Below are 15,559 nucleotides of genomic sequence, written 5' to 3' on the forward strand. Positions count from 1 at the left end.
ACCTCAATGATCTTTAAGTCAGATAATATAAAAATGTATCTCTATTTGTGACTACTCACTTTTGGTAATGAATGAAAAGTTTGCTTAAAATCTACATCAATTATTGGAAACATGACATCTGTTATTCAGAGTTTTGAGTTAAGAAAATCCACCTGTTCAAAAACATGGGACTATGTAGTAGAAAGGGCAGGCATGGCCTCTAGGGTATGAAAGCTGGTTTCTACATGAGGATGACCAACAGTGTGACCTTCAGTCAAGTGTGAAGTAGAGGCTGCTGACTGCCCACCAAAATCTCTGAGGCAGACATGCAAGCTCTTGACCCATGTCCATCCTCTTCCTTCTAGACACCTGGAGAGGTCATTTCCCAGACTCCTTTGCAGTTAGGTGGGGCCATGAGATAGAATTCTCACCAACAGAAGAGATGTAAGCCACTACCAGGCCACACCTCCCTGTAAGAGCCTGTTTGCCTCTTCCACATGCTTCCCCCTGGACATAGCAACCCAATCTTAATCATCAGCCCTAAGGGAGGATAGAGATCCAAAAAATGGAAGGAACTTGGAACCCTGAGTTACCACATGCAAGAGAGCTACCCACTGACCTCGAACATCTGTCCTGGGCTGATATATGAGCAAGAAATAAACTACCATATCTGAGTTATTGTATTGTATCTGAGTTATTATGAGATATTACAGCAGTTTAGCCTACTCAACTATTATAATCTCTCTGTGCCTCAGTTTCCTTACCTATTAAACAGAACAACACCATCTACTCCAAAGTGTTGTAAGGATGAAATGAAAGAATGCTGGCAAAGTGTTTAGCATATTATCTGGCACTTGGTGAGTACTCAATAAATGGTATATATTATCTCTATATTAATAAGTTACATGAGGGATTTTCTGGTTTTCATATATCTGCATTTATAGAATTTTACTTAAACCCAACTTCTCCAACATTGCTGTATCATTTTCTGAATATGACTGTGAGAGAAATAAAACTTCTTATAATAGTTGCAAGAACTATTACAAATTAAATTGAGTTGTAAATCAACTATACTTCAATTAAAAAAAAAAAAGTGAGCAATCTCAACAGAAAAAAAAAAACAAACAAAAAACTAAATTGAGTGGAAAATTGAATGGATGGTTGACCAGAACAGAGGTGATTTTCTACTTAAATCTTCTTCTTTAAACTCAAAAATGCCAAGATGCTACTGTCCTTTATATAAACTTCTATCTTTGGTAAGGCAATCTGATTATTACCTTTCAGTCCTTCAATAAAAGTATCCCAAACACAAGGACTGTTAGTATAACTCAGCTTGATGCTCTCCTTTGCTCTTTTCAAGTCCAGAAGAAAAAAGTACTTCTTTAGGAACTGACAAGCCAGAATTTCAGGAGAGCACTGTTGCAAAGTGAGGTCTACATGTCCACTTGCACTTTTGATCTCAGAATTCAGTACAGTCAGTTCCAAACACAACGTTGTCATTTCAGCCAGATCCTTCTGAAGACTGTCTGCTATACTGCATGGAGAACATACTTGAAAAATGTCATCATCCAGGGACTCCCTCAGACTATTTACAGATTCACATGCTGCTTGATCAACAGTTTCTTCATTGCCTGAAGAGTCCCTTCTTTCTTTTTCATCTTCTTCGTCTAATATTCCCTTTTTGGACTCATCAAGCAATAGCATACCCTGGTTTGATTCCATGGATGAGTTGCCAGTATCTGAAATGCCTGAAAAGTCCTTCGTGGCAAATGTTTTTTCTAACTGTGAAAGCCACTCCTGTAAAACCATTCTCAGAGACTGTGGTTCAAACAATACCAGTGGGTCCTGTAGCTTGGTCCTATATAAGACAGACAAGTATGAAATTTATGTTTTATGTGGTTTTTCAAAAACAAACTGTTTCATGCTAAATAAGCCTAACAGATACAACATTACTTATCCAGAATAAATGTTACTTTTCAACTCTTTAAATAACAATTATCTCAGTAGCAAGACAACAACACAGAGAACATTACCTCTGTATTAATTCATGAATTTCAAGTCCAAATGAAACTGCCTCTGCCCCACACTGTCTCAGGACCACTACCAATGATCTCAAAAAGTCATTCCCACTCACTATAAAACTTTCTCACCCATAAATACTCACATTGCTTCTGCTGTTGCCATTTTGAGCTCTTGAAACTTGTCCTCTTCTGGAGGTTGACTAGTTACTTCTTCTTTTCCCCTAGAAAAGTGTGAGAAGAGTTAAAGGGGATTAGAACCTCCTTGGGCAAATATTTCTAAGTGCTCACTAAGTGGTAGGTATTGTACTTAATGATACATGAAACAAACAGATGAGTATAAAAAATGGTCCATGGCTTCAAGATGAGTAAGTTCAAGCCAGAGTAAGCCCTAGTCAGAAAGAAAGACAAGAGAACAACTGTAATATAAAAGAGAATAGAATGAATGCTAAAGAGCAGCACAAGCACTGTGATCTGAAAGCACAGAAACAGGAATCATTATTCTGACCAGGCAATCAAGAGAAGCTTTCCTGAGGGGGTGTATTTGCGTTAGGAAAAATGGGCGGAAAATACTGCAGGTGGGAGACACAGCAGGAAGAAAGTAGTGAGGTGTACACATCCACTTCTCTGACGGGACTGGAATTTAGAGTGCTTAGAAAGATGTGGTTGGAAATGAAGCTGGAAAGGTGGGCTAACGTCAGACGGAGGGCTGCCTTAAATGTCACAGCACTATCTACACTTTTTTCCTGATATACATAGGGATTCATAATTAAGTTACTCTAAGGGTAACACACCTTTTTTCCCATCGGAATGTCCAGTCAGTATACACTGGCCCTGTGGGTCTATCTCAATTCCTGGGTGAGTGCTGAGCTTGCCTGCCTCCAATGCCCAGATCCCCTGAATTATGAGAAAAGGCAGAGACCAGGTGGACAAGATACTTCACACTGTGCCAGACCAAGGGCTCTGCTACAACTCCACTACATAAGGACTATGCCACCAGCATATCATAGGAAGGCACGTGACGACATTAATGCCAATGCTCTCATCTTACAGGCCAGAGGGCATGAGTCACCAACGTCACATGCTAGTCAGAAGCAGAATCAGAACAAGGCTTATATCCTTGGTTATCCTACTCTTACTCTAATACTCCTTCTCTAACATCGCAGAAGTTTGAAGAGATTTGGAGGTGAGGGAAGTTGTTCAGGAGAAAGATGGAAGAAGAGGTGCTAAATTAAAATTCTGTCTCAACAGACTTGCTATGGGTTGATGTAATTTTCCAACACCTACTCTATGGTATTCACAGTTTTTATAAGCTATGCAAATAATCTACAATGAACAGAGTCATACGTGTGTCTTCTTCAAGAGGACATGGCTTATGGCTCTCTTCAAACCGACAATTGTGTCCTCTAGAATTTACACAGATTTCTCTGCAACAGCTTACTCAGTGTCTTCCTCCTTTGGGCAAGTGACTGGACCCACATCCTCTTCACATGACTGCTCATCACCCCTGGGTTCTGGTCTCACTTTCAGATCAGGGCTCGTATGAAGGGTGCCAATCTTCTCAGTAGTTTTACGCACAAAGCTAGAAACGCTGGAAATCAAATACCAATAAACTAATATGAAAAAAATCTCATTACTGCCAAGAATGAAAATTTCAGTATCTGAGTTCTCTATGCTCCTGTCAGTCCCTGAAGGCAACTTGGACTTAGCAAGTCTTTCTTTACTTCCTATAAAGAAAGACTCTTTATAGCAACTTCCCTTATCAATTACATATTTCACATAAGGCCCATGTAAAATTTATAATAAAGATTCACTTCATTTACTAAACTACTCTGATTCAATCCTAAAGAAAAGGTCTTTAATTGCAGCTGTGCCTGCAATGTTTCTGTCTACTTAGGCAAAGAAAGCCATGTGAAAACCTGCCCCATCCTAGCCAAAGAATTTCTTCAGGAAACTCAGCTGCTGATTTGTCACAATATATCCTTTGAAAAAGCAAAATTTGTATCCAGTAAAACTCCCATTAGCAGTGAAGGAGCTGCAGAACATCTTCTCTCTCAAACTCAAATGTCATTTTTTTTTTTTTTACAGAAATCTTTAGTTTATTCATAATACAGGGACTCAATGACACATTGTATAATTATTAAGTTATAATTATGAAGACTTTATCCTATTATGGTAAAACGTTTAAGTGGAAAAACTTGGACATAAATTCATGTAAGTCAGTTCTGGGCCCATGGGGTAGCTAGAAAGACTTCTGAAGAGTCTTCAGTTCTGAGCCCAAACTGAGAAATGATTAAGTTAAGAAATGACTAATGATGTATGGAAATTGTTCCTATCAGGGATGAGGAAAAAACATTTTTAAACTTTTGCTCAGCCTGAGGGGGAAAAAAACCACATTTGTAACAACTCAAATATCCAGGTACTCAAACAAAGAGGGAAGATAAATTCCCCAAGATTGAAATGAGAAGTAAACGGCTTCGTATAACAGGCTATATGAGGAATAATCTAGAGACTTTCTTTTTCCTCATTTAAAATGTCTTTCCATTCTCAGCGCAAAAGTGCCTAACATGACAACTGAAGTAAAACCAGAAGTGGGATTAAATGACAAGACTAATGAGTTTACCTTTCCTTGACAGCCTGAAGAGACACAAGAGGAGATGGAGAACGAAATGACAGTGGAATGCCGAAGGGGAGAAAAGTTTCATTCTTATCTGTCTCAAACATCACTGAAGCGTGTGAAACATTGTCTGATGAATGGAATTGGGGAGAAAAAACAAAATCTAATCACATGAAGAGTTTTTTAATCTTTAAAGAAATTCTGAAATGAATAAAGCAAAGGAAATGAAGGATTCAATACCAAAATCACAACTGACCCAAACACAAATGAGTGGAACACACGTTTACAAGATGCACGGGATGGCCCACATATAAAACACTTGGACAGGTACCTTCATTTTTCCTACTAACCCTGAATCCGCATAAGTTGGAAAGGAAGCTTAGAGTCTCTATTAATCTCTTCTCAACAGTTCGGTCACAGGAATACTTGAACATCGAAAAGTGAAGGCAATGACCCCCAAAACTGTAGTAATTTTTCACTCCGAATGGAAAATAATTTGGTTAGGATAAAATCGTTCCACTCTTTTGGTTAATGACCTCCTTTCTTAACCTTTCCAGCACTTTGACGCATGATAATAATTAGGTACTTTACCAATGTTAGCTTAAACAGGAAGGGAAAAATAACCCAACTAAACATAAATCCATTCTTCTAATGGTGAACAGATCAATAGGTCTGGATGGAAAGTCTAACAACTTAATAAAATTATTAACACCTTGTAGAAAACTCTATGCATGAGATAATCTTGGCAAACAGAAGTCACAGAAAATAACTGCTTCACATCAGCAACCAATAAAAGACACATTCCTCACCTTCATTTCCATGTGTGCCACAACACTGATCTGCTTGGTCCTCTTCTTGATGTGAGGTGAATTCTTTAAGTCTCTCATCTTCTGAGAGGGTTTGGCTGTGAAGGGAACAAGAGTCTTCATCTGACTGACTGCCTCTTCTACTATTAATGATACGATAAATACCAGAGTCCAAGATGCTGAAACTTTCCTAAAAAGAAAAAGAATTAGAGAAAAGTTAAACTTTTATAACACGATATAGCTTTTTAAGAGAAAAATCAACACTAAAAGAAACAAGTCATTAATGACAATTATGGCTTATCAGAACAAAATGGTGAGCAAGGTCTAGGCTCCTGGCAGCCAGGTCCCTCTCACCTGCTCATGGCATCATGCTACCATATTTCTCTAGCGGGTCTCCATGAAGTCTGGCTGTGAGAATGTGAGAATGAGGATTAAATGAGACAATCCTGAGCTGCACTGAGACTCAAGCTGGCACGAAGCATCTGAAATCACATATTAAGGGTAACTTAACTTGTTCTGGAGGCTATATGAGGTATATTTTCAAACAGAATATAATAAACAATGACAAAACAAAATGCGGCTCTAAGACACACCTAAATGAAGGCTTCATAAGGTTGTCCAACAGCTGAAAGAAAGCCCCCTCTTCACCACCCCCCCAAACAATATACAACATGGAAAGGAAGGTAAGTTTTGGGATCCTATAGGTAAATGAGTACAACCTAATGTAGAACAATCTTACTGTACAGCAAAACCCTTTTAAAAGTGAGAATACCTACATGTGATGAAATGGAGCTTCTTCTACTGCTACAAGCTGAATCCAAAGGTTCAAATTTTAAGATCAATTCTTCCAGTTGGGAAATCAGATCACCATAGGTTGTTAAGTCCAGCTGAGATTTCAAATGTTCCAATTTATCTATAGTCAAAGTTTTTCTTCCCTAATAAAAGGATAAGTAGAACCAATAGGAGAGCTTTCTGTTTGTAACTAAATCTATATTCAAACGGCCAATACATTGAAAGAGGTCTAACATAGGACATAAAACCTCAAAGGTGCTTTAAAAGGGCTTTAAAAGCTAGTAAAAGACTTAGTAAGAATTCTCTTAGGAATTAAGAATTTAGAGTTACTGTACATATAATAATTTCACTTAAAACAAGGCCTGAAATTCAAATAAATTTGTGGGTAAATTTGATTTTTTTAAATGGAAAGTATACAGTTTTTCTCACCCCCCATCCCCACTCCAGATTTATCGGTCATGCTTCCTTTGGGGATTTACTGCTGCTTAATCTGCAGGCTAATAAAGACAAGCAACTGTGTAGCACAATCCTGCAAGCTAGAATGGTTTTAACAACCCAGATGAACATGTAAGCTCTCTGACTCACTCTGCTGGCGATGACAGAGTTCTGGAAAAGACAGCAAGTTTGAGCAGCCAGGTTCCACAGGCCTCTCCTTAGCAGGCGTTCCACACAACGTTCCACAGATAACAGGGAAAGATGGGAGACCTTCCCATTTAGGTGCAAACAGAACAGCTCATTCTTCCAGACAGCCACATCCTGAATATCTACAAAAACCACAGGGGTGAACACACAGGACATTAACCAAGTACTCCTTTTCCATTTTTGCGATGGCTGAAATTATTCTAATAAATTCATTTTCTATATAGAGTTTGGCTTGATTGAATTTCACCTCTATTTTTATACTTGCATTTCAATGAAGAAATCATATCTTAGACACTATTCTTTTAAAAAAGATCAAGAATAAAAGATACAGAGAAAGAAACATCTCTCTGATCTAAAATTCTGTTTTTAAAAATGCTATTTTTTGTGAAAAGAAATTGCGACTTTAAAAGTGGGCACTTCGGAGGCCAGACTATCACGCTTCTGAGTTACAAATCTGATACCTGCAACAGATTTCAGTGCAGTGTGTAAATCAACAAACTGTTCGTGAAAAAATACCTGTCTTGGCAGAACACCATGAAATGACCTAAAAAACTAGTTTTCACGGGACACCCTTAGGAAGCTTAATTCACGAGAAATCAGTGTTGGTCAGATCAGTAAGTAATGGTTCCTACACCTTTTTAATGTTTTTACAAAGTAGAAAATGACGCAAAAGTCAAGATACATTCTCTGAGCAGTCATGCTAAAAATGCTAGATTTATTTCCTCCATTTCTGGTTTAAACCAGAAGAATATAGAGATTGACTTTCTCTGCCTCAGCCACATAAAATGGCTATTGTTCCCACAAGGACTTTTCAATCCTAAATTATTAAGACACAAAACAGGAGTTAAAGCAAGACTTCTAACAGGGATAAAGATTCAGGATAAGTAGAGGAAAAAAATTAACCCATTCAATCCTTAGCAGTGGTTGCTAATATTTAAGAATAAATGAAAATTGTATTTAAAATAACTAAATAACTATACATAGATTCACAAATGTATACTTTGTAAGTATCTTATAATGGGATACATCTATGATGTTAATCTTTAAAAGAAATGTCACCTCATTCTATTTTCTACTCCTTACACTGCAAAAGAATCCTCCTACAATAATTAAATCTTTCACAAGCATGCGATTAAAAATTACATAGGAAGAAAAACACAATTACCCTTGACTTCACTCCAAAGAAGAACTTGAACATTCTGAGGAAGGAAAATATAAATTCCTCTTTCTGTCCAAGTCAGCACACAGTGCTCACTGCAAGAGAAAATGGAAGAGGTCAAGAGAATTCTAGTTTGCTCGGAATCAGAAGTTTATAATTCCCTGATTTCAGACCCTCACATTAGCTATTAAAGCAAAATCAGCCTGTACAAAGAAAACACAACAGTTGATCCAGCCAATCACGTCCTACCACCTCTTTTCTGTCTGTAACAACAGGCCAGTAAAAGATAGCATAATATGACACCAAAGTGGGAAAAATTCAGATACACGAAATACCTTCTAGAAAAATAAAAGGCTGGTATCTTACCTGATGTTTGTTAATCTAAACTTCCCATATCTGGTATGACATCTAAAACAAAGACTAAACATCACATCTAACCACTAATCACTGCTCTAGTGAGCCACTTTTAGGGAGGGTAATATATATTTTTTTTTTCATGTGTTTATTTATTTATTTATTTTTGGCTTCATTGGGTCTTTGTTGCTGCACGCGGGCTTTCTCTAGTTGCGGCGAGCAGGGGCTACTCTTTGTTGTGGTGTGTGGGCTTCTCGTTGCAGTGGCTTCTCTTGTTGCGGAGCACGGGCTCTAGGCCCGCGGGCTTTAGTAGCTGTGGCTTGCGGGCTCTAGAGCACAAGCTCAGTAGTTGTGGCTCACGGGCTTAGTTGCTCCTTGGCATGTGGGATCTTCCTGGACCAGGGCTCGAACGGTGTCCCCTGCGTTGGCAGGCGGACTCTTAATCACTGCGCCACCAGGGAAGTCCCAGGGAGGGTAATATTTTGATGTCCTTAGTTGTATGTGGGCAATAAAAGGTTGAAAACTACCAGTCAACTATGGGAGTTTATTTTTTTCATTAAAGGCTATACCTATATTATCTAACCTTGTAGCACCTCATCAAGATAGGAGTGTTATCCCTATTTTATAAAAAAGAAAAACTGAAGCCCAGAGAGATAAACAACATGTTGAAGGCCATTCAGCATGAATACAGAAGAGTCAGAATTTATACCAAGGACTGTCTGGCTCCAAAACCTGGACTTTTTTCTCCATACCTCACCGAAGCTACTTCTACCCTCATTTATCCTCACTGACCCACCCACTGTTATCTGGAATCCTGATCATTCCACTTAACTACATTCTTGGAAAGTCACAGATCTCCTAACTGCCAAACCCAATAACCTACTTTCTCATTTTCCTTCTTGATCCCCAAGCAGAGGCCAACCCTGCAGACTGTTCCTTCCTTCCTGAATCTAGCCTTCCTAGACTCTGGACACTACTTCTTGGTCCACCTTCCTTTCCAGTCCTCTGGTACTCTCCATCTCTGCTTATCTCCTTCTATACTCCTTTGCTCATATATCTCATTTACTCTCTCGAGGCTGCTATTATTATTTTATACACCACTGGTAATCCCCGGTTAGAGCATTCCCCATATAACATTCTCATTCTAGCCACCACTTAAGCATCAGCAGCGGTTCTACTGCCCTTTGAAATCCTCCCCGACAGCCCACAGCACTCTCCCTCCTGCACGCAACCTATTTCTCGTCAACCCCGCTCAAACGGCACTTCATCATGTATTGCACTGTCACAACTCTTACTTTTTATTGTTGTTAAACATTTTCTAGAAATAAACTACATCTCTCCAACAAACTAAAATCTTGAGAACAGGGACTTTTTTTTAAGTTTATGCCTCCAAGAGTACTAAAAAAGGTTATCATGTGGCGATGAAACTAAGGGCAATATTTACCAGGAATTCAGTCCTCACACAAATATTAAACATTTTGCCAATATAAGATCAGATCACTGTCCCTGTGGGAAAGTAATCTTTGTCACAAAGAAGGAAGAAATGGTCAGAATCCTAGTCCAAAATAAGTAAAACTGGAAGGCTGCCTTTAGGAGCCAGAGGGAAAAAAAACCCAGAGGCCAGAAGATCCCTGAATAAAGAGATACAGGATCAGGATTTTGACACTGAACTTGACATTCAGCTTGGAAAGATTCCTTAAGAACAGGTGGGGGGTGGGAGGGACTAATATCAGAGCTGAGACTTGGTAATTTACACACCCCTCATCCCCTTCCCCTTCACTGATAATAAACAGACAGGGACATAAGCCTAACAACATTGTTTAAAAAGTTAAGGAAGAGAAAGTGACACCAGTGTACCCCAAAGAAAATGAAGCATACAAATTTGCTTCCCCGTAGAATTTGTGGGTGTAACAGTGAAGGTTACCATAACACAAGTGTACACATGGGAAAAAAAGTAAAGAAAAGCCCTCTTACTCACTTTTTTTCAAAAAAATCTTTGTGAAACTCTTTACTTTAGCCATTATTTGAGAACCTTCTATGTGCCTAGCACTGTGCCCATAGCAAAGGAGTTGACAATCTGGTACTGGGATGGATATTCATAGTACAGTGAAACAGGGTGGTGACAGAGAAATGAACAAGATGTGACAACAGTGCAAGGGAATAAGTGTCTAACGTGAGCCACTGGAGGAGTCAGTAAAAGCTTCAAAGTGGCATTAATTATTGCTTAAGCTGAGGAGTAGGCAGAGCCAGATCATGCAGGGCTTTGTCTGCTATGGCAGGAACTTGTATGGGAGCTTTAAATAGTTTAACTCAAAGGAAAAACACTACCAGGAGAACCAAGCAGACTGGCCTTGCCATTAGAAAACATACTCCTGGGTAGGAGACTTCCCCACACCCCACATATCACACCATAGCCAACAAATGTTAAGTGTCTATGATGTGCCAGGCATTATGCCAAACGCTGAGAATAACACAGTGAACAAAACAGACATGAAGCCCTCAAGGGCCTTACTGTCTAGGAGTAAGAGAGGCATAAATACTGTTTGAATACGTAATTATAAACTGTGATAAGTGCCGTAAAGAAAGAGTTTTTAATATGCTTTATCTAACTATGGGCAAATAAATAGTTGTCTTTCTCCAGTAACTTTTAGGATGAATTATGGACTTGTGAAAGAGTTATACTGTTTACAATTTATTTTCAAATATTGCATTGTAGGTAGTGTGACATACACATACGTTAGTTAGGGGCAGTTAGTTAACATTTCAAGTGTTTTTTAAAATTACATTCAAAGCACGGTTAGTTAGCCTTTGAAAGAACTCGATCAGGAGCCACACTCCAGAGTACCCTATACCAGCTCTAAATAACATTCTCTGAATCTGCATTAGGGATCTTATTAATTAGCCTAAGAGATATTAGAAATAATATTCTGCTGTTGAAATAAGAAGAGTTCAAGACACACAGATGGACTGGAAATCATACACTGGTACGCCCATGCTTGTAGAACAAGTTGTAAGAACTGGCAAGTCCAGCAGTTGATAGCTTTAAGTGGCACTCTGTGCTGCCACTTAATAGTGGACTTTTTTGTACCTAATCCAACTAGAAGGCTAGCTGAACTCAGATGTTAGAATATGGCTGGCTGGATCCACCTTGAGCAGATTTTTCATGCAAAGTACCTGAAGAATAGAGAGCTGAAATTTCACCAAGCTTACAAGAACAAGTTCTACAACTACTTTTGTGCCTGCCTGCTAAGAAACATACATATGCAGCAGACTTCAGTCTGAGACTTGCTTTCATTGGAATATCCCACTAGGGAGAGGAGGTTATGAAAGAATGTGTATCTACAGCTCTGAGCTCTATTTGTCAAAAGTTCTCAACAACTGTGAAGTGTCCAACTGGTTTAGGCCAGTTCAAAACAGAAAGGGAAGCATATTTCTATGCTTTTTTTCATTCCTCTTATATGTAGAACACTTCACATAACACAGTCATTTCCTAATTTTCTAAAAATGATTTAGTACAAAAACAAACTTGAAAAGCTAACCGCCTTGAACAAGAAACAAAGAGGAAAAGTTAAGTGTTCATTTTTTTTTTAAAGGATCGAAGGGAGAAACTTACCTAAGATATAAGAGTTTGGGGAAAGACAAAGACTGGGAGGATCCAACCGTATGATCATACTGAGGTTCTGATCTAGGAAGCAAACATGATTAGTGATTTAATCAAAATATAAAAGTATCTTTTTCCCTATATAGGAAAATTTCTGCCTCCAAAACAAATTCAAGAGCCTAACTGCATTTGCCCTTATTGAATTTGCTTTAAGCATATGAAAGATAACTGATTAAAGACTTTTTGGTTTCTCTGAATCTTTTAATAAAAATTCTACTTCACTCTTAAAAGGCATGATAAAATCTTTAACGCATGTAGAATATCAGAGGTTTCAAACCAAATCCTCCCTGTAAGTTCCTCAAATACTCCCTACTGGCCATACAAATCATTACCTTAGATTAATCACAGGAAGAGGTGGTGATGAGAGGAGTTTCTTAAACTGATGTGTACTTATAACTTCTCCATCAAAGTTCACTTCCCACATCCTGGAGCCAGGGCGAGCACAGTATATTAGGGGCTGCTGGCCGGCAGAACATCTTCCAGGGAAGAAACAAGCTCCGTATTCTCCATCTCTTTCCTTGTTTCCAATTTTCCAAAATTTTTCTCTAATACCCGACCCCCGCAGAAAAGAGAAAGCATGTTTACTCACAAAAAAGTCAAAAGCAATGGCACTACATATCGGCATGGTCATAATAACCCCACCCACAATGTCCTCTCCTCATATTAGTAATTTACTGGAAAGAACAACAGAATGGAAAGGTCAAAATGGGGTTCTAGCTCTGATTTGCCATTAACTATTTGTGTTACAGAAAGCAAATGACTTCAAGTTAGTACTCAGTTTATTATCCACAGAATGTGAACGCTCTTTTCAAAACTAAAAAGTAAGTGCTACCAAACCATTTCCTACATCCTTAAGTCCTACTGACTGCTTCCCAAATCACCTTGTTCTTCGGCCACTCCATGGAGGCTACTGATCTACCCTGTCTCCAGGCCACTCCTCTGCCACATATACCCAATAAATGCCTCACTCTTTCCTCAAAATGCTAAGTCCTTCTGAAAGTCTGTACCTTGGAACATTCTGTTCCCTGAGGGTTACATGAGCTAGATATGTAAGAGAACTGCATATACAAAACTGCCTGAGAACATGGAAGGTGAGAATGAGGATATCTCTTTCCAAACACTCCTTTACTTATTCTTCATAAATTAGCTCCACCATTCCTCCTCTGACAGACTTCCCTGACCCCTATAAGCAGAACGATATGCTTCCCATGCTATGTTTCCAAAGCATTCACCACATTATATACGGTAGTTGTGTCTATTTGAACAGTAGGTTACGACTTTCTTCAGGACGAACGTCATTTCTTTTTCCTCTTTAGTTGAATTCCCAGTGCACAGCACAGTACCTGGCCCACAGAAAGCACTCAATGCCTTGTAGTGCTCCGTACAGTCAAACTCTTTATTTGGACAATGGCCTGATATGGTCTCTAGCATGAACTTACTACGTGACCTTAGATAATTCAATAAATATCCCTGTACTTATTTGCTTTATGAATAAAATATAGCATCAGCTTTACTAGAAGAATATGGATGTGAAAGTGCTTTAAAATGTATACCGAGCAATACAAGAAGTTACGGTTTTATTACCTATGTTCCTTATTTGGGAAATAAAATATATTTCTTGCTTATTTCACATCCTCTATGGTGCTTAACAACACTGCTACTAATTCAGAGGAGTGCCATAAATATTTCCTGAGTAAACCAATACAGTCAACTCGTTCTCATTTGTATGCTCATTAATCTTGCTTTCCACGTTTTCAAACGACATGTGACAGGCACAAGGCTAGGTATTTCCTATACATTATCTTAGTTAATCCTTAAAACTATCTCTACCTTCTGGATGGGGAAACTGACATTTGGCAAGGTTTAAGAAGCGGCAGAACTAGAACTTGAAACCATATTGTCAGGCTCCCTTATCCAATGTTCTCTCTACTACAACATAATTCTTGTTTCTGTTTGTTCTATTTCCTCCTGGGATCCACCCCGTTCATTAACAATACTGACAGAAAGTAGCAGGAAAAGCAAACTCATATCTCACTTTGGTTAGTTATTAGGAGCCCTTGTTTAAAAAAAGAAAAATGCTTCTTTGTTTGGAAGGGAATATACCTTGAAACGAAACTTAAAACATACATAAAATTTTTCAATTATTGTACTATCCATGTACCCCCAAACTGAATTCTAGTTAACAAAGTAGGCACTTCTAAAACATGTTATTTTTGCAGTTAGTTATTCTCATAACCAACTCTAGCCACAATCTTGTAAAATGGGAGTATAAATGATTAGGAACTGTACTGCACACAGGGAAAAATAAGCCTCCACTTATTTAGCTCTTTATACCATTTCACTAGATTCTCAAAACAACCCCAATAAGGTGTTCATTCAATTCAGTGTTCTGACCACTTGTCAGAATTTCAGCCAAATTTCTGAATTGGGCTGTTTGGTAAACTCGAAAACCTATAGATGAAGAATATTTAAGAAATTTGTGAAGCTAACAAATATTTTACCAAAATCTCAAGGATGGATTTGATGGTCAAAGGTCCACTGTCAAAGAATATACTAGAGGTAACTGAGGTAACAGGAAAGGCACAAAATCAAGACAGAAGGATTCTAGTCTGCCTCCTCCCAGCTGCATGATGTGAGGCAAGCTCTATCACTCACTAGGCTTTCTGATCTGCAAAAATGAAAGAGTGACACTACATGATCTCCAGTTCTGTAAGTCTAACTTCACCACCGATCTACAGTCTGAAATAAGTCAGAACCGAGTACACCATCCTTCCTACTAATTCTATGTAAACTGATCCTTTGCATCAAAGCCTTGCGCCTCTGCTGTACAGCTAGGTTCTCTGATACCAGACATCTGCAACCTACTATTACTGGTCTCCTTCCCACATACATTTCCCATCCCAAGAAAATAAAAACAAAGTGCATCCTCTCCTCATCCTTCCCTCTACTAACCCTGACAGTCAGCATACATTCCTTCAAAACTTTTGGAATCCAGTCTCCTACTTTCTAGAATAGCAGTCTTCTAACTGAGACACAAGAACCCCTGGAAAAACATAAAAAGTTTCCAATCCTGAATAGTTCTAAGGGAATCAATTTCCAAACCCTGATTTTCTACATGTACACTTTCTTAAAATGATCTGAGAACCCACGTACTTAATTAGTGTGACATTTAAGACTGTCACTCTCCATGTGGTGCTAATTTACCAACGTGATCTCCCATGACTCCCCTACTCAAGCCAGAGGACACATTTCAGAATATGCCTAATTCTTTCTCACTTTTCCCCAAGAGGCTGTTCCTTCCTGCTAGAATATGCTATCCCCTCTTACCTCTCTTCCTTCAAACTTCACCTATTAAATATCCTCAACAAATTACTGAAGCTGCCTAGTGGGCTCACAGTGGTTTATTATGCAATTCTCACTTCTTTTGTGTGTGCTCAAAATTCTCCACAATAAATTTTTAACAGAGGGGCTGGGTCCTGAGGAACATGGTAGCTGGACAGGGCCAATGGAGGGGGAAAAAAAGTGCCCAGT

At 38.7% G+C, this 15,559-nt stretch overlaps 1 protein-coding gene across 6 annotated transcripts in view; it reads right to left on the reverse strand.

Moving 5' to 3' along the window:
* Positions 1-15,559, reverse strand: part of HPS5 (HPS5 biogenesis of lysosomal organelles complex 2 subunit 2) — a 51,509-nt gene that overhangs the window by 25,433 nt on the left and 10,517 nt on the right. For 3 of the 6 annotated variants that reach the window (XM_082476569.1, XM_082476571.1, XM_082476570.1), the window contains 11 exons: positions 12,361-12,573; positions 11,981-12,052; positions 8,020-8,108; positions 6,798-6,976; positions 6,197-6,355; positions 5,424-5,610; positions 4,621-4,744; positions 3,439-3,588; positions 2,144-2,221; positions 1,257-1,837; positions 411-519 (listed from right to left, as the gene is read on the reverse strand). In XM_082476569.1, coding sequence (XP_082332695.1) covers positions 411-519; positions 1,257-1,837; positions 2,144-2,221; positions 3,439-3,588; positions 4,621-4,744; positions 5,424-5,610; positions 6,197-6,355; positions 6,798-6,976; positions 8,020-8,108; positions 11,981-12,052; positions 12,361-12,573 — 1,941 coding nt within the window. The remainder of the gene's footprint in view (positions 1-410; positions 520-1,256; positions 1,838-2,143; positions 2,222-3,438; positions 3,589-4,620; positions 4,745-5,423; positions 5,611-6,196; positions 6,356-6,797; positions 6,977-8,019; positions 8,109-11,980; positions 12,053-12,360; positions 12,574-15,559) is intronic. The other 3 variants (XM_082476572.1, XM_082476574.1, XM_082476573.1) reach the window with 1 other exon arrangement.

The sequence above is a fragment of the Balaenoptera physalus genome (genome assembly GCF_965194825.1).
Source record: "Balaenoptera physalus genome assembly, chromosome: 10".
Taxonomy (NCBI): Eukaryota; Metazoa; Chordata; class Mammalia; order Artiodactyla; family Balaenopteridae; genus Balaenoptera; species Balaenoptera physalus.